The sequence below is a fragment of the Oryctolagus cuniculus genome, chromosome 1 (assembly GCF_964237555.1).
Source record: "Oryctolagus cuniculus chromosome 1, mOryCun1.1, whole genome shotgun sequence".
Taxonomy (NCBI): domain Eukaryota; kingdom Metazoa; phylum Chordata; class Mammalia; order Lagomorpha; family Leporidae; genus Oryctolagus; species Oryctolagus cuniculus.
This window is the reverse complement of record NC_091432.1, coordinates 130,567,634-130,592,702: the sequence shown is the minus strand read 5'-3', so window position 1 is coordinate 130,592,702 and position 25,069 is coordinate 130,567,634. Positions and strand designations below refer to the sequence as shown.

The window sequence follows — 25,069 nt, the reverse complement described above, 5'->3', positions numbered from 1 at the left end:
TCTCCCAGTAGGTCCTTTGAGTCACAGCGAATATCTCCGGAAGAGTTTCCTCTGCAATTTTTTGCTGATCCTTTTTCTGAGGCTACCGTAATTCCGCTTTTATTAAACTAAATTTTCCCGGACTATCGGTGCGCACCCTCACTATTCCACCATCTTGGCTCCACCGATGCTAGAATCTTTAGACATACACATTTCCTCATGGAAAAATCCTCAGCTGCTCTCTTTCACAATTCATCTGTTGTCTTGAAACCTTTCTGTCTTCTATTCCCATGCAGGTATTGCAGTCTGTTTTTTTTTAAATTATTCCCCAGCTTCTCAGTAGTTATTTTAGGTGTTTAATACTAGTTTATTTATTTATTTATTGTTTTACAATTTTTTATTTATTTGAAAGTCAGAGTTACAGAGAGGCAGAGGGAGAGAGAGAGTCTTCAATCTGATGGTTCACTCTCCGTTTTACCACAATGGCCAGGGTTGCACTGATCCAAAGCTAGAACTGAAGAGCTTCTTCTGGGTCTCCCACATGGGTTCAGGAGCCCAAGGACTTAGGCCATCTTCTACTGAATTCCCATGCCATAGCAGAGAGCTGGATTGGAAGCGAAGCCACCGGGACTTGAATGGCACCAATATGGCAGTGGCTTTACCTGCTATGCCACAGTGCCAGTCCCAGTATACTAGTTAATTAAAATGGAAAATATGGGGCTACCTCTGTGGCTCAGTGGGTTAATGCCCCGGTCTACAGCATCTGTATTCCATATGGGCACTGATTTGAGAGCCGGCTGCTCCACTTCTGCTCCAGCTCTCTACTATGGCCTGGGAAAGCAGTGGAAGATGGCCCAGGTCCTTAGGCCCCTTCACCCATGTGGGAGAACCACAAGAAGCTCCTGGTTCCCAGCTTCAGATTGGTGCAGTTTGAGCCATTGCAGGCAACTGGGGACTGAACCAGCAGATGGAAGATCTCTCTCTCTCTCTACCTCTCCTCTCTCTGTATAACTCTTTCAAATAAATAATCTTTAAAAAAATTTTAAATAGAAAAAAACATAAAATTGGTTCTCATGGAATATACAGAAATGAATTATGAATTTGGCATGATTATGAAACATTGTCATCTATAATGCAGTTTGGTCTCTTATCTTTCTGTTGCTATAGCAAAATATATATTTGTTACATGAATTGAGTTGAAACTAAGCACAATATGCTACATTTTTGGGGTCATGTTGTCTGAAACAGTCTAAACATAGATAAATGTACTCAGAAGTGTTTTAGTGCTACCTATGAAGTAAACACTTAGCATTCTGAAAGAGTAAGAGTTACCTAGTGCTAAAGCACAAAGAGTTAATTTTGTTTTTGAATTGTTAGAGTAATGGAGTCCTGAATACCTTTGAGAAGCTGAATTGGATTCTGGAATAGGATAAGGAATGTGTGGAGAAAATAATCTATTGGAGGCTCATTTATTTTTTTAACTTTTATTTAATGAATATAAATTTCCAAAGTACAGCTTATGGATTACAATGGCTTCCCACCCCCTAACTTCCCTCCCACCCACCACCTTCCCCTTTCCTTCGCCCTCTCCCCTTCCATTCACATCAAGATTCATTTTCAATTATCTTTATATACAGAAGATCAGTTTAGCATATGTTAAGATTTCAACAGTTTGCCCCCACAAAGAAAAACAAAGTGAAAAATACTGTTTGAGTACTAGTTATAGCATTAAATCACAATGGTCAGCACATTAAGGACAGAGATCCTGCATGAGGAGTAAGTGCACAGTGACTACTGTTGTTGATTTTACAAATTGACACTCTTGTTTATGGCACCAGTTATCACCCTAGGCACTTGTCATGAGCTGCCAAGGCTATGGAAGCCGCCTGAGTTCACTGACTCTGATCATATTTAGACAAGGTTGTAGTCAGAAGAGGAAGTTCTCTCCTCCCTTCAGAGAAAGGTACCTCCTTCTTTGATGACCTGTTCTTTGCACTGGGATCTCACTCGTGGAGATCTTTCATTTAGGTTTTGTTTTTTATTTTGTGTTTTTTTTTTTTTTGCCAGAGTGTCTTGGCTTTCCATGCCTAAAATACTCTCATGGGCTTTTCAGCCAGATCCACATGCCTTAAGGGCTGATTCTGAGGCCAGAGTGCTGTTTAGGACATCTACCATTCTATGAGTCTGAGTGTATCCTGCTTCCCATGTTGGATCATTCTCTCCCTTTTTTATTCTATCAGCTAGTATTTGCAGACACTAGTCTTGTTTATGTGATTACTTTGGCTCTTAGTCCTATCATTATGATCAATTGTGAACAGAAATTGATCAATGGGACTAGTGAGATGGCATTGGTACATGCCACCTTGATGGGATTGAATTGGAATCCCCTGGTATGTTTCTAACTCTACCATTTGAGGTAAGACAGCTTGAGCATGTCCCAAATTGCACATCTCTTCCCTTTCTTATTCCCACTCTTCTATTTAACAGTGATCACTTTTCAGTTAAGTTTCAACACTTAAGAAGAATTGTCTATTGATTACAGTATTCAACCAAAAGTATTAAGTAGAACAAACAAAAAAACCAAAGAGGGATAATGTATTAAGTTGTTCATCAACAGTTAGGGCAAGGGCTGATCAACTCAATGTTTTTCATAGTATTCATTTCACTTTAATAGGTTTCCTTTTTGGTGCTCGCTTAGTTGTAAACGATCAGGGAGAACATATGATATTTGTCCCTTTGGGACTGGCTTAATTCACTCAGCATAATGTTTCCAAATTACTAACATGAATCAATTTTCTATTAATATTTAAACACCTAAGAATAATTGTGTGTTAATTACAGACTTCAACCAATAATACTAGACAAAAAATACTAAAATGGATAAATTATTACATTATACATCAACAGTCAGGACAAGAGCTGGTCAAGTCACTGTTTCTCATAGTGTCCATTTCACTTCAACACGTTTCCCCTTCGCTGCTTGGTTAGTTGTCACCAATCAGGGAGAACACATTATATTTCTCCCTTTGGGACTGGCTTAATTCAATAAGCATGATGTGTTTCAGATTCCTCTATTTTGTTGCAAATGACTGGATTTCGTTGTTTCTTACTGCGGTATAGTATTCTATAGAGGACATGTCCCATAATTTCTTTATCCAGTCTATTGTGGATGGGCTTTTGGGTTGGTTCCAGGTCTTAGCTATTGTGAATTGAGCTGCAATAAACATTAAGGTGCAGACAGCTTGTTTGTTTGCCAATTTTGTTTACTTTGGGTAAATTCCAAGGAGTGGGATGGCTGGGTTGAATGGTAGGGTTATATTCAGGTTTCTGAGGAATCTCCAGACTGACTTCCATAGTGGCTTAACCAGTTTGCATTCCCACCAACAGTGGGTTAGTGTCCCTTTTTCCCCACATCCTTGCCAGCATCTGTTGTTGGTAGATTTCTGTATGTGAGCCATTCTCACCGGGGTGAGGTGAAACATCATTGTGGTTTTGATTTGCATTTCCCTGATTGCTAGTGATCTTGAACATTTTTTCATGTATCTGTTGGCAATTTGGATTTCCTCCTTTGGAAAGTGTCTATTTAGGTCCTTGGCCCATCTCTTAAGTGGTTTGTTTTGATGTTGTGGAGTTTCTTGTTTTCTTTGTAGATTCCTGTTACCAGCCCTTTATCTGTTGCATAGTTTGCAAATATTTGGTGGCATTCTGTCGGTTGCCTCTTCACTTTCCTGACTGTTTCCTTTGAAGTACAGAAACTTCTCAATTTAATGCAATCCCAAATGTTAATTTTGGCTTTGACTGCCTGTGCTTCTGGGGTATTTTCCAAGAAATCTTTGCCAGTACGTATATCTTGTAGGCTTCCTCCAATTTTCTCTAATAATTTGATGGTGTCATGTGGTAGATTAAAGTCTTTAATCCATGTTTAGTGACTGTTTGTGTTAGGTGAAAGGTAGGGGTTCTTGCTTCATGATTCTGCACGTGGAAATCCAGTTTTCCCAGCACCATTTATTGAATAGAATGTCCTTAGTCCAGGGATTGGTTTTGGATCCTTGATCAAATATGAGTTGGCTGTAGATGTTTGGATTGATTTCTGGTGTTTCAATTCTGTTCCATTGGTCTATCCATCTGTTTCTGTACCAGTACCATGCTCTTTTGATTACAACTGCCCTGTAGTATGTCCTGAAATCTGGTATTGTGATGCCTCTGGCTTTGTTTTTGTTATACAAGATTGCTTTAGCTATTCGAGGTCTCTTGTGCCTCCATATAAATTTCAGCACCATTTTTTCCAGATCTGAGAAGAAGGTCTTCAGTATCTTGATGGCTATCACACTGAATCTATAAATTGCTTTTGGGAGAATGGACATTTTGATGATGTTGATTCTTCCAATCCATGAGCATGGAAGATTTTTCCATTTCTTGGTATCCTCTTCTATTTCTTTCTTTAAGGTTTTGTAATTTTCATCGTAGAGATCTTTAACGTCCTTGGTTAAGTTTATTCCAAGGTATTTGATTGTTTTTGTAGCTATTGTGAATGGGATTGATGTTAGAAGCTCTTCCTCAGCCATGGCACTGCTTGTGTATACAAAGGCTGTTGATTTTTGTGCATTGATTTTATATCCTGCTACTTTGCCAAATTCTTCTATGAGTTCCAATAGTCTCTTAGTAGAGTTCTTTGGGTCCCCTAAATAAAGAATCATATTGTGTGCAAAGAGGGAGAGTTTGAGTTCTTCCTTCCCAATTTGTATCACTTTAGTTTCTTTTTCTTGCCTAATAGCTTTGGCTAAAACTTCCTGAACTATATTGAATAGCAGTGGTGAGAGTGGGCATCCCTGTCCGGTTCCAGATCTCAGTGGAAATGCTTCCAACTTTTCCCCATTCAATAGGATGTTGGCTGTGGGTTCTTCATAGATTGCTTTGATTGTATTGAGGAATGTTCCTTCCAAACCCAGTTTGCTTAGAGTTTTCATCACGAACGGGTGTTGTATTTTATCAAATGCTTTCTCGGCATCTATTGAGATAATCATATGGTTTTTCTTCTGCAGTCTGTTAATGTGGTGTATCACATTGACTGTCTTGCGCACATTAAACCATCCCTGCATACCAGGGATAAATCCCACTTGGTTGGGTGGATGATCTTTCTGATGTGTTGTTGCATTCTATTGGTGAGAATTTTATTGAGGATTTTTGCGTCTATGTTCATCAGGGATATTGGTCTATATTCTCTTTCAGTGCTGCATCTTTTTCTGGCTTAGGAATTAAGGTGATGCTGGCTTCATAGAAAGAATTTGGGAGGACTCCCTCTTCTTCGATTGTTCTGAATAGTTTGAGAAGAATTGGAGTTAGTTCTTCTTTAAATGTCTGGTAGAATTCAGCAGTGAATCCATCTGGTCCTGGGCTTTTCTTTGTTGGGAGGGCTTTTATTACTGTTTCAATTTCTGTCTCAGTTATGGGTCTGTTTAGGTTTTCGATGTCTTCCTGGTTCAATTTAGGTAGGTTGCATGTGTCCAGGAATCTATCCATTTCTGATAGGTTTCCCTGTTTGCTGGCATACAAGTCCTTGTAGTAATTTCTGATGATTCTTTTTATTTCTGTGGTGTCTGTTGTTACATTTCCTTTTTCATCTCTGATTTTATTGATTTGGGTCTTTTCTCTTCTTTTTTTAGTTAGTTGGGCCAATGGTGTGTCAATTTTGTTTATTTTTTCAAAAAACCAGCTCCTCGTTTCGCTGATTTTTTGTAATGTTTTTCTTGATTCAATCCTGTTGATTTCTTCTCTGATTTTAATTATTTCTCTTCTCCTACTAGATTTGGGTCTGGTTTGCTGTAGGTTTTCTAGATCCTTGATGTGATTTGAAAGCTCATCTATTTGGTGCCTTTCCAATTTTTTGATGTAGGCACCTATTGATATAAACTTTCCTCTTAACACTGCTTTTGCTGTGTCCCATAAGTTTTGGTATGTTGTGCTGTTATCCTCATTTACTTCCAGAAAATTTTTGATTTCTCTTTTAATTTCTTCTATGACACATTGTTCATTCAGGAGCATGTTGTTCAATCTCCCTGTGTTTGCATATGCTCTAGGGATTCCTGAGTTGCTAATTTCCAACTTCATTCCTTTATGGTCTGAGACGCTGCATGGTATAATTCTAATTCTTTTGAATTTGCTGAGACTTGTTTTATGGCCTAGTATGTGGTCAATCCTAGAGAAGGTTCCATGTACTGCTGAGAAGAATGTAAAATCTTTAGCTGTAGGATTGAAAGTTCTGTATATATCTGTTAGATCCATTTGGTCTATAGTGTCGTTTAAATCTACTGTATCCTTGTTGATCTTCTGACCTATTGATCTGTCTATTTCTGAGAGTGGAGTATTGAAGTCCCCCAGTACTATTGTATTGGGGTCTAAGTCTCCCTTTAAGTCCCTTAACAAATCTTTTAAATAAACCGGTGCCCTTTAATTAGGTGCATATACATTGATAATTGTTATATCTTCTTGTTGTATTGATCCCTTAAGCATTATATAGTGCCCCTCTTTGTCTCTCTTAATAGTTTTTGTGGTAAAGTTTATGTTGTCCGATATTAAGATGGCTATGCCTGCTCTTTTTTCATTTCTGTTAGCATGGTATATCTTTTTCCAGCCTTTCACTTTCAGTCTGTATGGATCTTTGTTGGAAAGATGTGTTTCTTGTAAGCAGCAAATAGATGGGTTTTGTTCCTTAACCCAATCAGCCAATCGGTGTCTTTTAACTGGACAGTTCAGGCCATTCACGTTCAATGTGACTAATGATAAGTGGTAACTTTGCCCTGCCATTTGCCAAAGATAAGTTCTAATATATGCTTTGAATTCCCTGTGATCTTTTGCTGTGAGCTTTCCTTCCTTTATCTTCTTTCATATTGATGACCGTGTTTCTGTGTGTAACACATCTTTAAGCATCTGTTGCAGGGCTGGATGAGTGGCGACAAATTGTTTCAATTTCTGTTTGCTATGAAAAGTCTTTATTTCACCTTCATTCACAAATGATAGCTTTGCAGGATATAATATTCTGGGCTGGCAGTTTTTCTCTCTTAGTACCTGGGCTATATCTCGCCATTCCCTCCTAGCTTGTAGAGTTTCTGATGAGAAGTCAGCTGTGAGTCTGATTGGAGATCCTCTGAGAGTAATCTGACGTTTCTCTCTTGCACATTTTAGGATCTTTTCTTTATGTTTCACTGTGGAGAGTTTAATTACAACGTGTCATGGTGAGGATCTCTTTTGGTCATGTTTATTGGGGGGTTCTATGAGCTTCCTGTACTAGGATGTCTCTGTCCTTCTCCCAACCTGGGAAATTTGCTGCTAATATCTCAGTAAAAAAGCCTTCTAATCCTTTCTTCCTCTCCATGCCTTCAGGAATTCCTAGAACCCGAATGTTGGTTTTTTTAATAGTATCCTGAAGATTCCTGACAATATGTTTTAGATTTCTAATTTCCTCTTCTTTTCTTTGGTCTGACTGTATCCTTTCCTGTTCTCTGTCTTCTAAGTCCGATATTCTCTCTTCTGCTTCACCCATTCTGTTTGTAAGGCTCTCTATTGTGTTTTTCATTTAATCTATTGAATTCTTCACTTCAGTCACTATCACAGTTTCCTGTTGTACTAGTTGTTTCGTTTCATTTTGATTCCTCCTTAATATTTCATTTTCACGAGAGAGATTTTCTATCTTGTCCATTAAGGATTTCTGTAGTTCAAGAATTTGTTTTTGAGAACTTCTTAATGTTCTTATCAATTTTTTGAGATCTGCTTCTTGCATTTCTTCTATCTCATCATCTTCATAATCTTGAATTGGGGTGTCTTTTTCATTTGGGGGTGTCATGGTGACTTCCTTGTTTTTTATTACCTCGGTTTTTGCGTTTGTTATTTGTCATATTGGAGATATTTGGTTTCTTCACTGTGGTGCTTTTTCTTGTTATACTATGACTTTAGATTAAGTGGACTATCTGTTTTTGATGGAGCCTTAGGGCTTGAGATGGGTGTGGCCTGAGAGCTCTGTTTGGTGTGCCAAAGGTGACACTCCCAGGTTAGGCGTGGCAAATCTCTCTCTCTCTCTTTCTTTTTTTTTTATTCAAAAGGGAAGTAATTCCGTGCAGCTGAACGAAGTTGGAGGTAGTTAGCAGGCAAATGATACACCCGCAGGAGCCAGAGATCGGAAGCTCTTTCCCAAGGACCACACAGGGAATCTGTTCTGCCCTCAGAGTGGGCTCAAAGTCTCCTTCAGTCTCCCACTGGGTTGCCAAAGTTACGGAATTGTAGTGTCTCTGGAGAGTGCTCACGTGAATTCCGTGTGTTCTCTCCCCCACCGTCTCTTTTTTCACAGTCTCAGTTCAGTAGCACCACAAATTTACTAGGTCCTAATCTCCTGTTAATTCACCCCGCCCAGAGTCAGGTTTTTCTGCTAGGCTCAGGGCCGATGCAGACCTGAGGTTGCTCTGCTTATGACGTATGTCCAAGATGGTGCCTGCTCTTTGTCTTGCTCCCCCTTGAGAGGTGAGCGGAGAGAGAGAAACCCGTGTCCAAAGCAGTCACTTTTTTTCTCTCTCTCTCTCTTCCAGTTAGCCTGGTGAACTTTCACCACTCTGGGTCGTTCCCTCTAGTCTCCTGTCTCTGCTTGCCTGCCGGTGTCTTGGGCTATTGAGGTTCGGCTCACCTCACGTTCCAGCGCTGGTGTGTTGAGTCTGCCGCTGGTGTCCCGAACTGTGGGCTCCCACGCTCTCCACGCAGGTCCACTGTGAATCACGCGTTCCGGAAGAGTTTCTTCTGCTGTTTCCTCCCCTACTCTTCCTTGAACTTGCAGTATCTCCACTTTTATTAAACTATCTCTCCCTGGACTATCAGTGTGCTCCCTTCCTATTCTGCCATCTTGCTTCCTCCCTCCAATTTCTTGATGTAGGCACCTATTGATAAAAACTTTTAACTTAACACTGCTTTTGCTTTATCCCATAAGTTTTGGTATGTTGTGCTGTTCTCCTCATTTACTTCCAGAAAATTTTTGATTTCTCTTTTAATTTCTTCTATGACACATTGTTCATTCAGGAGCATGTTGTTCAATCTCCATGTGTTTGCATATGCTCTAGGGATTCCTGAGTTGCTAATTTCCAACTTCATTCCTTTATGTTCTGGGAAGCTGCATGGTATGATTCTAATTCTTTTGAATTTGCTGAGACTTGCTTTATGGCCTAGTATGTGGTCAATCCTAGAGAATGTTCCATGTACTGCTGAGAAGAATGTAAATGCTTTATGTGTAGGATGAGAAGTTCTGTAGATATCTGTTAGATCCATTTGGACAATAGTGTCAATTAAATCTGCTGTTTCCTTGTTGATCTTCTGTCTGTATGATCTATCTATTTCTGAGAGTGGAGTATTGAAGTCCCCCAGTACTATTGTATTGGAATCTAAGTCTCCCTTTAAGTCCCTTAACAAATCTTTTCAATAAACTGGTGCCCTGTAATTAGGTGCATATTCATTGATAATCATTATATCTTCTTGTTGAATTGATCCCTTAATCATTATATAGTGCCCCTCTTTGTCTCTCCTAATAGTTTTTGTGTTAAAGTTTATGTTGTCTCACTAAAAAGGCATTCTAATCCTTTCTCCCTCTCCATGCCTTTAGGAACTCCTAGAACCTGAATGTTGGTTTTTTAAATAGTATCCTGTAGATTCCTGACAGTATTTTTTAGATTTCTAATTTCCTCTCCTTTTCTTTGGTTTGACTGTATCCTTTCCTGTTCTCTGTCTTCTCAGTCCGATATTCTTTCTTCTGCTTCACCCATTCTGTGTTTAAGGCACTCGAATGTGTTTGTCATTTGATCTATTGAATTCTTAATTTCATTATGATTTCTCATCACTATCACAGTTTCATGTTCTACTAGTTGTTTCATTTCGTTTTGATTCCTCCTTTAATATTTCATTTTTGCGAGAGAGATTTTCTATCTTGTCCATTAAGGATTTCTGTAGTTCAAGAATTTGTTTTTGAGAACTTCTTAATGTTCTTATCCATTTTTTTGAGATCTGCTTCTTGCATTTCTTCTATCTCATTATCTTCATAATCTTGAATTGGGATGTCTATTTCATTTGGGGGCATCACAGTGTCTTCCTTGTTCTTGTTACCTCTGTTTCTGCGTTTGTTGTTTGGCATATTGGAGATATTCTTTGGTTTCTTTGGTGTGGTGTTTTTTCTCATTATACTGTGACTCTAGATTAAGTGGACTGTCTGCTTTTGATGGATCCTTAGAGGCTGTGATGGGTGTGGCCAGAGAGCTCTGTTTGGTTCTTCAGGGTTAAGCGTGTGCCAAAGTTGACTCACCCAGATTGTTCTTTTGCTCTCTCTCTCTCTTTTTTGACTCAGTTGGGAAGTAATTCCACACAGCTGAGTAGAATTGAGGGTAGTTGATATATGAAATCTGGCCCCTGTGGGTATTCGTCTGCTTACCCCTGGGACCACACAAAGAGTTTATGCAGCCCTCAGTGTGCTCTCAAATTTCTCCACAATCTTTCACCAGGTTGCCCAGGTTACTGAGTTTGTGTACTCGGTGAGTTCTCTTGCCCACCCTCAGATTTTCAGTCTCAGATCGTTAGCTCCACACTTTCACTAGGTCTTAACGTCCTGTTATTTCTCCCCACCAAAGTCAGGTTTTTCTGCTTGGCTAATGACAGGCGCCGCTTTACATAGGCAAAATGGTGCACACTGCTTTACATACGCAAAATGGCACCTGCTCTTTGTCTTGCTTGGCTTCATAAGGTGAGTGGAGAGAGAGGCTAATGTCTCTGCCGGTTCCCATTATTTATTCATTTTTTTTCTCCTCCAGTCAGCCTGGTGAACTTTCCCCCATGAGGCTGCAGGCCTCATTCTCTGTAGGCTCTTTCTGCCTTTCCCTGCCAATGTCTCAGGTTACCAAGGTTTTTGTGTCACCTCCACTTCCAGCACTGGTGCGCAGACTCTGTGGCTTGGCTTCCGCAGCTTGGCTTCCATGCGGTGGGTGACCTTGCTCTCCCCGTAGGTCCTCCATGTCACATCCATTAGATCTGGAAGAGTTTCCTCTGCAATTTTTTCCTGAGCCTTTTCCTGAGGCTACAGTAACTCCACTTTTATTAAACTATCTTTTCCCGGACAACTGGTGTGCGCCCTCACTATTCCGCCATCTTGGCTCATTTATTTTTTAAGATTATTTATTTGAAAGGCAAACTTACAGAGATTGGGAGAGACAGGGAGACAAAAGGAGATATCTTCTATCTACTGTTTCATTCCCCAAATGCCCATAATGGCTGAGACTGGGGCCAGGCCAAAGTCAGGAGCCTGAAACTCCATGGGTCTCCCAATTTGATGGAAGGGTTCAAATACTCAGGCCATTTTCACTGCTCTTTCAGTCAGATTAGCAGGGAACTGGATTGGAAGTGGAGCAGCCAGGAATCAAATCCTCTGTTTACATGGGATGCCAGCATTGATGGTGGAGGCTTAGCCTGCTGGATCACAATTCTGGTGACTATTGCAGGTTCTTAAACAAATCTCTAAGCATTTTTCTCAGTGAGTCACAAATGCAGATTGTACTACAGACATTCCCAGGTTCTCTTTTTGGACAAATAATTCCATTGTTTTCACTTTCATTATGTATAATGTTATTTCAAATGTTTACCATTTGAATGTTTTGGGCAAGTATTTCCATTGCTTTCACTTTAATTAGGTATAATATTATTTCAATTGTTTATCATTAGAATAATCATAGACAAGGGCAAAAGCTAATTTGTATTCTTTGACCTGTATTTTCTCTTACTTAAAAATATTTTTAGCCTGATAGAGAAAAAAGTTGATGGACTGAGAGATAGAGAGCTTTGACACATTAATTCACTTCCTAGATAACCATAGCAAACAGAGTTGGGGCAGGACTGAAGCCAGGATTGAAGAGTGGAATCTAGGCCTCCTTCATTGGTGACATCACCGCTGTTTCCCCAGGTCTGAATTATCTGGGAGCTAAAGACTAGAGCTGACATTGGAAATCAAACATAGACACTCTGAAGTGGCATCATAAACAATAAGCTAAATGTCTGCCCTGTCTTTATTATTATTTTTCTCTGACATACTGCAAATGATATGCATGGTGTTTTCCTGGAAATTATTTTCTGTTCAATCCCATCATAGTTTCACTGATGTTTCTTGCCTTTTTTTCTCAATGCTTCTACATACTTCTTCACATTGCCCATTCAAGAGTCAATATTGCCCCTTTTTTAGCCAGCTGTGCAATTCCCCTTGACAGATGTGGCCTTTGTGATTTGAACCTCCTATTTTCCTGCAGCTTGGGCATTTCTCACAGCCTGTAGATCATGGGTTTGACTCTGTTGAATGCTCTGTGTGGCTTTCTAAACACTCAATAAGTCTAATGTGAAACCATATCCTTCCTTTTTTCCTTCATATCCACACAACTGTCAGTGTTTATTTTGTGCAGAGTCAATATGTTGACTGGAAGTGTAATATCATAGGAGATGATAGCATTTGAAGACCTTGCTGTGTACTTTATGTGGGAGGAATGGAAGAAAATGAACAATGCTCAGAAAATCCTGTACCGAGATGTGATGCTGGAGACCTACAGCAGTCTGTTCTCCTTGGGTGAGTGACACCCATCACATGCCCAGCGATAACATTTTATTGCTATTTGACAAATAAGGGAACACTTTATGAAGTTTGATATTGGGCAGGTATAGAATTTGAGTCCATGAATAATCTGAATATCTACCATCTTACAAAAGATTCAAATTTGAACATTTGTTATATAGCTGCTGGACCAAGCTGTAGTCCTTTAAATAACCCAAGATAGTGATTTCATAGTCTTATATTGTTTCCATTAATAGGGTACTGCACTACCAAACCTGACTTGATCTTCAAGTTGGAGCGAGGAGCAGAGCCATGGATGGTGGATGAATGCTTGAATCGGAGCCTTCCAGGTCAGTCTGCACATCAGGGACAGGGAGGCCAAGACAGAAAGTGTGCAGATGTTGACTGATGTTCTTTCCATGAATTTTTCTCAAGCCTTACTCCTGATGACAGTTGGCTTTGTGCATCAGACACAGGCATTTAGAGATACCAGTATCTTTCTAACTTTTGTTCTTAGTGAAGATGCTCTTTGATTAAAAAAAATCCAGTCATTTTCTGATGTTATTAAGGCTTTTATCTAGGTTTGATACATTCCACCAATTCTAACTGTCCTTCTCTATACTTTCATACCTTTTCCTTCATGCACTTATTAGTTCCTTCAGTGCTTGTCAATTAGGCAACATACAGAAACTTATTTTTTTAAGATTAATGTTTCTGTTATTTTAAAGATTTATTTATTAATTTATTTATTTGAAAGTCAGAGAGAGAAGGAGAGGCAGATAGAAAGAGAGAGAGAGAGAGAGAGAGAGGTTTTCCATCTGCTGGTTCACTTCTCAATTGGCTGTCATGGCTGGAGAAGCACTGATCTGAAGCCAGGAGCCAGGAGCTTCTTCCTGGTCTCCCACATGGGTACAGGGCTCCAAGGACTTGAGCCATTTTCTACTGCTTTCCCAGGCCATAGCAGAGTGCTGGATCAGAAGTGGAGCAGCCAGGACTTAAATTGGTGCCCATAAGTGATGTTGGCACTGCAGGTGGTGGCTTTACTTGCTATGCCCCAATCCCAGCTCCTGGAAACTTATTCTAACTCATTGCTCAGATTGAGTTCTCACTCATGATTTTTGCCCAGGCATAGGACTTTCTCAGGACTGAATCAATAAATGTGAACTCTCTCTTTCTTAGTTTCTTTCTTTTTTTTTGTCTGTGCCTCTCAAATAAATAAGAAAATTATAGTCTGTTGGAAACATCTGAAGAGTGAGCCTATATCTGGCAAACCTCTGTTTCAGCCTGTCTTTATCTCTCATTCTGTCTCTCTGACTCTCAAGTAAGTAAATAAGTAAATACTAAAAGATGTTCATGTGGCTGGTGCTGTGCAGCAGTGAATTGACATCCTAGCCTGAAGTGCCAGCATCCATATGGGCACCAGTTTGAGACCCAGTTGCTCCACTTCCGATCCAGCTCTCAGCTATGGCCTTGGAAAGCAGTAGAAGATGTCCTGAGTCCTTGGACCCCTGCACCCAAGGGAGACCTAGAAGTAGCTCCTGGTTCCTGGCTTCAGATTGGTGCAGTTCCAGCCATTGCAGCCAATTGGGGACTGAACCAGCAGATGGAAGACCTTACTCTCTCTCTGCCTCTCCTCTCTCTGTTTAACTCTGACTTTCAAATAAATAAATAAAACTTAAAAAAAAGATGGTCATGAGTAAGCCTCTGTGATGTGACATCAGAAATTATGAAGCTAGGAATGACAATGTGGTGCAGTGTGTTAAAGCTCCAGCCTGCAGCACTAGCATTGCATATGGGTGCCAGTTCAAATCCCAGCTGGTCCTCTTCTAATCCAGCTCTCTGCTAATGCACCTGAGAAAGGAGCAGAGGTTGGCCCAAGTCCTTGGCACCCTGTACCCCTTTGGGAGACAAGAAAGAAACTCCTGGCTCCTAACTTCATCTTGGCCCAGCATTGCTTGTTGTGCCCATATGGGGAGTAACCACCAGATGGAAGACTTCTCTCTGTCTCTATCTCTCTCTATAATTCTAGTTTTCAAATAAATAAAGTAAATCTTTGAAAAAAAAGAAATAAAAAACTAAGCATGAACTTATATAAAACATGAAAATAAGTGATCCTAGACTCACCATGAAAGTAATGAGATTTTGAGATCCAAGGTTGAGTAGCCTTGTGGGTTGATGTTGAGTGGCTCAGATTTCTTTAATGGTGAAGTTTGAAGTATGATTTCTCTCTTATTTTTCAGTATCATTGAAAAATAAGCAAATAGCCGGCACCGTGGCTCACTAGGCTAATCCTCCGCCTTGTGGCGCTGGCACACCGAGTTCTAGTACTGGTCAGGGTGCCAGATTCTGTCCTGGTTGCCCCTCTTCCAGGCCAGCTCTCTGATGTGGCCCAGGAGTGCAGTGGAGGATGGCCCAAGTGCTTGGGCCCTGCACCCCATGGGAGACCAGGATAAGTACCTGGCTCTTGCCATCGGATCAGCGTGGTGCGCCGGCCATGGTGGCCATTGGAGGGTGAACCAGCGGCAAAAGAAGACCTTTCTCTCTTTCACTGATGTTTACCTAGGAAGACTGAATATGAGACAATCATAGATTCAAATCATACTCCTTCAATGTTGTCCTGCTTAAAGTACAGGCACATTTCACTCTTCTCCACCTGCAAGTAAATGATCAGTAAAACTTCTTTATATTCATGGTTGAAATATCAGAGAAGCAAAAAACACACAATTTTTATAAAAATAAACTGGAGAAAAAGCACAGGGAAAAATGGTTGCTAGGTAGTGGGTGAATATTTTATTAAATATTTGTCCATTCTTTAAAATATATTATAGTTATTTCATCTTTGTGATGAAATATGGCAGAGTGATAGTGATGAAAAATTGCAGAGTGATAGAGAAGAAAGAGAGAAAAAGAGGTCTTCTAGGAGCTCACTTCCCAGATGCCTGCAACATTTAGGTCTAACTAGTCTGAAGCTGAAACTCTAGAATTCATTTAGTCTTCCCTGGTGTCTCACAGGTTCCCAGGCACATGAACAATTATCTGCTTCCTTCCAGTTTACACAGGCAGAGAGCTGTACTGAAAGCAGAGTAGTCAGGGCTCAAACTGACACTGTTTTGAGAAGCAGGCATCCCACGCATCATAGCACAAATGTCATTCTACCATCCTTGACAAATTCCCATAGTAAACAGGATCATGGGAAACCTCATGGTATATTAATGTATTAAGGAGAAAAACCATATAATGGTCATAAATAAGTACCTCATACTGATTTTGTGAAAATCTTATGCCACTTGGATAACAAGTAACTTAATTCCCTTTACATGAGTATGCCAGGAGAAACAGTTACGTGTGATTCAGTGACATCTCTGCTTTTTTCTCATTTCAGTGGTCATGAAAAGGGATGACCTGATTAGGATCAACCAGGAAAATCAGGATAAAAATTTGAATCAGGATTTTATGGAAAATAACAAGACATCAGCTCTCAAGAGAGTTGAATTAAGAAAAACTCCTAGTTTAAATTCAAGCCATATTCCAACACTGATTATTGAAAAGGGAACCTATTCAGGATTGAATCCTGAGAAATGCAATAAATGTCACACTGTGTATTGCCCCAGTGGGCCTGAACAACTACAGGTTGGAGAGAAATTTGATAACACTAAGATACCTGGAAATTGTCTCCAGTTCTGTGAGCCTCTTGGTCAGCATGACAATATCCACATCACGAAGCAGCCATTTGGACCCATTGGACAAGCAAAAGTCTTCACAAGAAAGATGTTCTGTAAATCTGAGAGGGTTCATATGGCAGAAAACTGCGATAAATCAACCGTCACTTTTGGAAAAGCAACTCAAATAGAAAAAGCTATCCATGAAAATTATAGCCTCAGTATGCATCAACAAAGTCACACAAGAAAGAAATTTTATAGGTACATTAGGTATGTTGAACCTGTCATTCACCAGTCACATCTTGCAATGAATCAGATACTAAATACAAGGGAAAAACTCTATAAATGTAAACCTTCTGGAAAATCACTCAGTTTTAATTCACCTTATGAATGTAATGACTGTGGAAAAGCCTTTGGACAAAAGTCAGACCTCAGGAAACATCAGCAAATTCACACAGGGGAGAAACCTCATAAATGTAATGACTGTGGAAAAAACTTTGGACAAAAGTCACACCTCTTCATACATCAGAGAATTCACACAGGGGAGAAACCTCATGAATGTAACGACTGTGGAAAAGCCTTTACAAGAAAGTCAGACCTCATATTACACCAGAGAATTCACACAGGGGAGAAACCTCATAAATGTAATGACTGTGGAAAAGCCTTTATACAAAAGTCACACCTCATTGTACACCAGAGAATTCACACAGGGCAGAAACCTCATAAATGTAATGACTGTGGAAAAGCCTTTGGACAAAAGTCATACCTCATATTACACCAGAGAATTCACACAGGGGAGAAACCTCATAAATGTAATGACTGTGGAAAAGCCTTTATACAAAAGTCACACCTCATCGTACACCAGAGAATTCACACGGGGCAGAACCCTCATAAATGTAATGACTGTGGAAAAGCCTTTGGACAAAAGTCATACCTCATATTACACCAGAGAATTCACACAGGGGTGAAACCAAATAAATGTAATGACTGTGGAAAAGCCTTTATACAAAAGTCACAGCTCATCGTACACCAGAGAATTCACACAGGGCAGAAACCTCATAAATGTAATGACTGTGGAAAAAACTTTGGACAAAAGTCAGACCTCAGGAAACATCAGAAAATTCACACAGGGGAGAAACCTCATAAATGTAATGACTGTGGAAAAAACTTTGGACGAAAGTCACACCTCTTCATACATCAGAGAATTCACACAGGGGAGAAACCTCATAAATGCAATGACTGTGGAAAAGCCTTTGGAAAAAAGTCATACCTCATATTACACCAGAGAATTCACACAGGAGAGAAACCTCATAAATGCAATGACTGTGGAAAAGCCTTTATACAAAAGTCACAGCTCATCGTACACCAGAGAATTCACACAGGTCAGAAACCTCATGAATGTAATGACTGTGGAAAAGGCTTTGCAAGAAAGTCAGCCTTCATCCTACATCAGCGAATTCACACTGGGGAGAAACCTCATAAATGTAATGACTGTGGAAAAGCCTTTGGAAGAAAGTCAGACCTCATTGTACACCAGAGAAATCACACAGAAGATAAACCATTTTAGTGTAATGACTGTGGAAAAGCCTTTGGACACAAGTCCTGCCTCATATTACACCAGAGAATTCACATGGGGCAGAAACCTCATGAATGTAATAACTGGAAAAGCCATTGGACAAAAGTCACACCTCATCATACACCAGAGAATTCACAAAGGGCAGAAGCCTCATAAATGTAATGACTGTGGAAAAGCCTTTGTATGAAAGTCACACCTCAGATCACACTGGAGAATTCACACAGGGGAGAAACCCCATGAATGTAATGACTGAGGGAAAGCCTCTGGATAAAATCAATCCTTTGGAATCATCAGAGAATTCACACAGGGGAGAAACCTCATGAATGTAATGACTTTGGAAAAGCCTTTGGACAAAAGGCAAAGCTCATATCACAGCAGAGAATTCACACAGGGTAGAAAACTTGTGATTGTAGTAAGTGTGGAAAGCATTTAGCCATAAGTCAACCTTCATCGTGTATCAGAGAATTCACATGGGGCAGAAACCTCATGAATGTAATGACTGAAAAGCCTTTGGACAAAAGTCAAACCTCATAATGCCCCAGAGAATGCACACAGTATTGAAACTTCATGAGTGTAATGACTGTGGAAAAACTTTTGATTTTAAGTTCCAATTCCAAATGCATCAGAGAATTCACACCGGGAAATAACCTTATAAATGCAGAAAAGTCTTTTCCTATAAATTATACCTCATATCATACACAATTCACACAGGGCAGAAACCTTATGAATCTAATGAGTTTGGAAATGCCTTTATAAATCATATGTTATAAAGCATAGCTCATATCACACCAGAGAATTCACACCGGGGAGAAACTTCATGAATGCAATGACTGTAGAAAAGCCCTTGGCAATAAGTCACATCTCTGAATGCATCAGAAAATTCACATGAAGAGAAACCTTTTAAACATAATGACTTGGAAAGCTTTTTCCCATAATTCAGCCCTCATTGCACATCATCAAATTCATATGGGGGAAAACACTTTGGATATAATGCATATGGAAAAGTCTTTATCCATAAGTAACACCTCATGAAACATCAGAATTTGCATGGGGGAGAAACCTTATGAATGGAATGAGTGTTGTAACACTCTGCCAAAATCACGCATTATAACATCAGAGAATTGATTACATGGTGGAAATCTTGTAATAAATGTGGGAAAGCCTTTTGTCAAAAGGAATACCTCATAACACATGTAGTTCACACAAGGGAGAGAACTTAAGAATATAATGAATGTGAAGGACTTTTTCCAAAATCAACATAACTATGTGACAGAGCCTATTGCTGGAAATTACATCCCATACAATAGGCACTCCCGTAAGGAAGAAAGGTTGGGACCAGTGCTGTGGCACAGTAGGTTAAAGCCCTGGCCTGAAGTGCTGGCACACCATGTGGGCACTGGTTCTAGTCCTGGCTGCTCCTCTTCTGATCGAGCTCTCTGCTATGGCCTGGGAAAGCAGTAGAAGATGGCCCTGTACCTACGTGGTAGACTCAGAAGAAACTCCTGACTCCTGGCTTTGGATCGCTGCAGCTCCAACCATTGCATCCATGTGGGGAGTGAACCAGTGGATGGAAGACCTCTTTCTGCTTCTCTTTCTCTCTGTAACTCTGTCTTTCAAATAAATAAATAATTTTAAAAAATGAAGTTCAAAAATATTATTAGTGTGACAAAAAGACATTTGTCAGAAATCAATCATTATACATCAGAGAATTCACACAAGGGGTTTCTTAGGAATGTAATGAATGTGGAAGTATATTTTCATGGAATTCAGGCTTGCATAAATATGCAGCTCAAAAAAGGTGATATCCTTCAAGTGCAGTAGATCTGAAAAAAACATAACCCGAAATTAAACATCAGGCTGGGGCCATGGAGCAGTAGGTTAATCCTCCACCTGTTATGCTGGCATCCCATATGGGTGTCAGTTCTGGTCCCAGCTGCCACTCTTCCAATGCAGCTCTCTACTGTGGCCTGGGAAAGCAGTAGAAGACAGCCCAAGTGCTTGAGCCTCTGCACCCACATGGGAGACCAGGAAGAAGCACCTGGTTCCTGGCTTCAGATCAGTGCAGCTCTGGCCATTGTGGCCATTTGAGGAGTGAACCAACGGAAGGAAGACCTTTCTCTCTGTCTCTCTCACTGTCTGTAACTCTACCTGTCAAATAAATAAATAAAAATCTTAAAAAACAAGAAATTAAACATCAACAAACACCAGAGAATTCAAACAGTAAAATGTCAATTGAATGAATGTGAAAAAATTCTTCTGCCATTAATCAATTCACATGAAGAGACTCAGAAATGAGAAAACATACATGCATACAAAAGTCATGTACCATATGTCACCTCTCAATGGTTACCTGACAACTCATAGAAAGAAAAAATCCTATGACTGTACTGTAATGGGAAATACCTTTATTATTAGGCAAACTTCCACAAAACATAGCAAGATTACAGAAAGCCCCTGAAATATAATTTGTTTGGAAGAATTCTTTGGTAGAATCACACCTTAGTAAGTATTGGGCAGTTTTCATGATGAATTGTGACAGAGCAGTTAAGCATTTTTTTCAGAAATTTTTTCTCTTATACAAGCTGCACTTTTGGTTTCTTATTATTGTGATCAAGTATATGAACTGAATTGGGCTCTTGTGTAAATTTTGTTAATAAAAATTTAAAGTTGAGTAACAGTTATTTCAACAGTTATTTGGAATACCATCTTCATCAATTACAAAGTTATTTGTTTTATTGCTGATTTGTGGGCCACCCAGGATTCTTTCCCCACATTATTGTAGTGCAAACCAGTGATGTGACCATAGGCATATCAAGTACATGTGTTCCAGCCATAATACTGTACCCTAGGCCTGGATAATAAGTGTTGTGTGCAGCACAAGGCAATTAGTTTGTGGTGACCTATATACCATGAGAAATTTCAACTTATCTGTGCACACATCTGGATTAGACTCCACTACCCAAGGTCTATTTGAATATGCAAGTAGATGTTGTCGCACACATCACCCTCATTCTTTAATGGGACAACCTCAAACCCTATAAGTTGCAACACTCATCTGAATTTTCCTGTATTACTGAGTGCATAATGCCTTTTTCACCCATGATCCCCCTTTTCTACACTTCTTCATTCTATTCCTAATTGCCTTGAGAGAAGACATGGGATGAAGTCTATCCAGGTGGTAACCATTTCAACAGAGAAGCAGAAGCATAAATGTAGTGTACTTTTTTTTTAAAAAAAAAGATTTATTTATTTATTTGAAAGTCATAGTTACACAGAAAGAGCAGAGGCAGAGAGAATCTTCCACGCAATGGTTCACTCCCCAATTGGCCACAATGGTCAGAACTGTGCTGATCCAAGGCCAGGAACTTCCTCCAGATCTCCCATGTAGATGCAGGGGCCCAAGCACTTGGGCCTTCTTCTACTATTTCCCAGGTCATAGCAGAGAGCTAGATTGGAAGTGGAGCAGCTGGGTCTCGAACCAGCACCCATATGGGATGCCGGCACTTCAGGTCAGGGCATTAATCTTCTGTGACACAGTGCTGGTCCCTGTAGTACACCTTTGTATTAATTTAACTAATCATTTTTTTAACTTTTTTTATATTATTCCCTGCTCCTGCAGGTGGCCCTCATTTTTATTGAAAATGTGTGTTTTTATCCCTTGCAATTTACATAGTCCTTTCTGGATTTATATAAATCTCATTTACATTCAGTTAATTCCCAGGATACCCCCAGGAGGAACACTTTTCCTAGGTTGCATGGCTATCTGGGTTATCTTTCATATTACTTAGAACTAATTTTTCACAATATTGCTTGCCTGAGAACTTTTTCCCTAGGCTCCCAGCTAAACAGGTGTTTGAAGACTAGATTACTGTTAATTCTCACTAAGGACAGAGGTCCCACATGGAGAGCACAGATTCTTATGTGGTCCTTGGGACAGAGTGAATATTATACCCACTTGATTTTGTACTCAGGCACTGGTCTCCATTGAAGAGAAGAACTCAGCTGAACAGGATATAACTCCCTTCTGATTAAAAAAAATAGATTTACCATGCCAAATCTGGGTGTGTCACCTTAGGCATACCCTTTACCCTTGAAAACTGAACAGAGCTCTCTGGCCACACCCACTACAAGCCTCTAGAGATTCACTGAAAGCAGAAAGTCCATTAATCTACAGTCATAATACAATGATAAAAACCGCCACAGCAGAAAAAAAAAAAGATGAGTATCTGCACAAATGCCAAACAAATGCAAGAATCCAAGAAGCAAGAATAAGGAAAACATCATCATGCTCCCAAAAGAACATGACACTTCAATACTAGATCATGAAGACAATGAGATAGAAGAAATAGAATTCAAAAATTTGGTCATAAAATTACATAGAAGTAATCGAAAGCAAATGCACCAACTACTGAAATCCATGAAGAAGGACATGAAAAAAAATCTCTCCCATGAAATTGAAATTATCAGGAGGAATCAAGATGAAGATTTCAACAGAACAAATAAAAAGTGCAGTGGAGAGCCTTAACAATAGAATCAGTGAGGCAGAAGAGAGAACATCAGACTTAGTAGACAGAGCACAGGAAAGTGTACAGTCAAACCAAACACAAGAATAGGAGATTAGAAATCTAAAAACTGTTGGGAATCTACAGGATACTATAAAGAAATAAAACCAATATTCTGGTTCTAGGAGTTCCTGCAGGCATGAAGAGAGAGAAAGAATTAGAAGGCATTTTTAGTGAAACACTAGCAGAAAACTTTCCGGGTTTGGAAAAAGAGACATCCAAGTACAGGAAGCACACAGAACTTTGAATAGACATGACCAGAAAACATCCTTGCCATGACACATTGTAATCAAACTGCTGCAGTGAAACAAAAAGAAGATTCCAAAATGGGTAAGAGAGAAACACCACATTACTTTCAGAGGATCTCCAATTAGACTCACAGCAGACTTCTCATCAGAAACCCTGCAGGCTAAGAGAAAATGGCAAAATCTAGCCCAATTCCTAAGAGAAAAAAGCTGTCATCCAAGATTATTACACCCTGCAAAGCTCTCATTTATGAATGAAGGTGAAATAAAGACCTTTCATAACAAACAGAAATTGAACGAATTTGCCACCACTTGTCCAGACCAGCAAGACTTCTTTTTTTTTTCACTGTGGTGGATTTTATCTTTGTATTATGACTCAGTAGATAAGTGGACTTTCTGCTTTCACTGAATCTCTGGAGGCTTGTAGTGGGTGTGGCCAGAGAGCTCTGTTCAGTCTCCAGGGTTAAGGATGTGCCTCAGGTGACACACCCAAGTTTGGCATGTTAAGTCTTCTCTCTCCTTTTTTTAATCAGAAGGGAAGTATATTCTGCTCAGTTGGGCTCTTCTCCTCAATGGAGACCAGTGCTTGAGTACTAGCCCCAGTAGGTATAATATTTGTCTGCTCTGTCCAAAGAACCACACAAAGGATCTGTGTAGTCCTCAGTATAAGTTCAGATTCTCCAGAAATGTCTCTCATCAGGTAACCAAGAACCCCCAAGCTTGTGGCATCTCCCACTGAGAGTGCTCAAAGTCCCAGCCACACTGAAAGTCTTCCCACACACACTCAGTTTTTTATTTTTTCTCAGTCCTGCTTCAGAAGCTTCACACAGTTATAAGTTCCTAGTTTCCTGTTATTTCTCCCCACCAGAGTCAGGAGTCGGCTGCTTACCTGGTGCAGACACAAGCTGGCACAGCTGTTATGTATGTTCAAAATGGCTCCTGCTCTATCAGCTTGCATGCCTTTGTGAGGTGATTGGAGAGAAAGAAAGGTGTCTGTACTGTCCCCTTTTGTTTCTCTCCTCTATTTTGGCTGACACACTTTCCCTCAGAGACTTAAGCCTCATTCCCTCTAGGTTCCTGCCCCATTTTTGCTGGTGGCTCGGGCTACTGTGGTCTTGTCTCACTCACCTCACTTTACAGTTCTGGTGCATAGGCTCTCAGCTGTAGGAGGTGTGAGCTGTGGGCACCATGCCCTCCAGGTGTCCACCTCTACCATGTCCCTCTAATGTCAGTAGAATTTCCTCTGTCATTTTTTCCCTAACTCTTCCCTGAGACTACTCTATTTACACTTTTTTAAAACTATCTTCTCCTGGGCTAGAGCAGTAAGTGCCCTCCCTACTCCACCATCCAATTATTAGCCCATCTGTATATGATTATGCCTCTGTTTCTGCCAAATTACTAATTTATACACTATATAATCAAAATTAAATGCCTTCCCTGGAATGCATATTTATGTTGTCATTTGCTACTGTCACCTGCATGTGTAGTGAATAACCCAATTTGTGACATTCCTAACACAGGGAAATGATGGGTACCATGGTTTGGTTTCTAATTGTGTGGTCATCAACTCACTCTAAATGCTGGAAGTTGTCCCAGCAACTGTCATGTGTATAGGATTTGAGTACATCGCAGTGCCAGCACCATCATGGTCATCAGCATAGGATACATTCTTAATGTTTCTAGACGCTCCTGGAACTTTAAATTATTTTCTGATTGTGGAAACTTTTCAAACGATAAGTCTGTATCATACTGTAATTTTTCCAGTTTATTCCGGACTGTTTTTTCTCCAAATAGTCATCCACATATTTGTTTTTTAATTATGGCTCACATTAAAATACACATTGTTACTAAGGGCAAGGCAAAGTTTTAACTTCCATGTGTATCAGGTTTCTATTTTTTATTTTGTCTTTCATTTTATTAATTTCATCTGAGTATGTCAATATCCACATGGAAACCAATCTTAGCGCTGCCAAGGTATGCTGATTCTTTGGGGCACTTACATTTTCATGTTATGAATGCACTAAAGAATGTTCAAGTTGTCTTAGCAACCTCCATCTTTATGGCCTATCAAATAATTTTAGAACATTACATTCTTTTACACTTTCATGGACACTTTTTTATAGCTTCTTTATATTTAGAGAATCAAAATTGTCATTCTCTTTAAAATTTCCATGCATTAGATCAAGACAATTTTATCTCTGTTTTAAAATTACTGAATTCAAAGACATAAGCTTTCTTTGATGTAAGAGAGTGCAAATTTTCTGTATTTAAATGTGTATTTAGGGCTATTTTTTTTAATATCTGTTACATCTCCCTGTAACCTTATTCCTGCTTCTACTAAATTTACCATTTGTACACACAACTGTCAATATACAACATATATTGAAATGAATACATTTCTCTATTTTTCATGTTTATTCAAATTTATTATTACACCTCAA

The 25,069-nt window shown here is 39.6% G+C and overlaps 1 protein-coding gene across 1 annotated transcript; it reads left to right on the top strand.

Moving 5' to 3' along the window:
* The first annotated feature begins 5,678 nt into the window (after positions 1–5,678).
* Positions 5,679–25,069, top strand: LOC127488067 (zinc finger protein 717-like). Its single transcript, XM_051835630.2, has 3 exons — positions 5,679–12,601; positions 12,844–12,936; positions 15,969–25,069. The coding sequence occupies exons 1-3, from the start codon at positions 12,478–12,480 to the stop codon at positions 17,810–17,812; spliced, it is 2,061 nt and encodes a 686-aa protein (XP_051691590.2). The 5' UTR covers positions 5,679–12,477; the 3' UTR covers positions 17,813–25,069.

Coding starts and splice junctions, on each gene's coding strand:
- LOC127488067 (XM_051835630.2), top strand. CDS start 12,478: ATGATAGCATTTGAAGACCTTGCTGTGTACTTTATGTGGGAGGAATGG. Junction 12,602..12,843: donor CAGCAGTCTGTTCTCCTTGG/GTGAGTGACACC, acceptor TTCCATTAATAG/GGTACTGCACTACCAAACCT. Junction 12,937..15,968: donor CTTGAATCGGAGCCTTCCAG/GTCAGTCTGCAC, acceptor TTCTCATTTCAG/TGGTCATGAAAAGGGATGAC.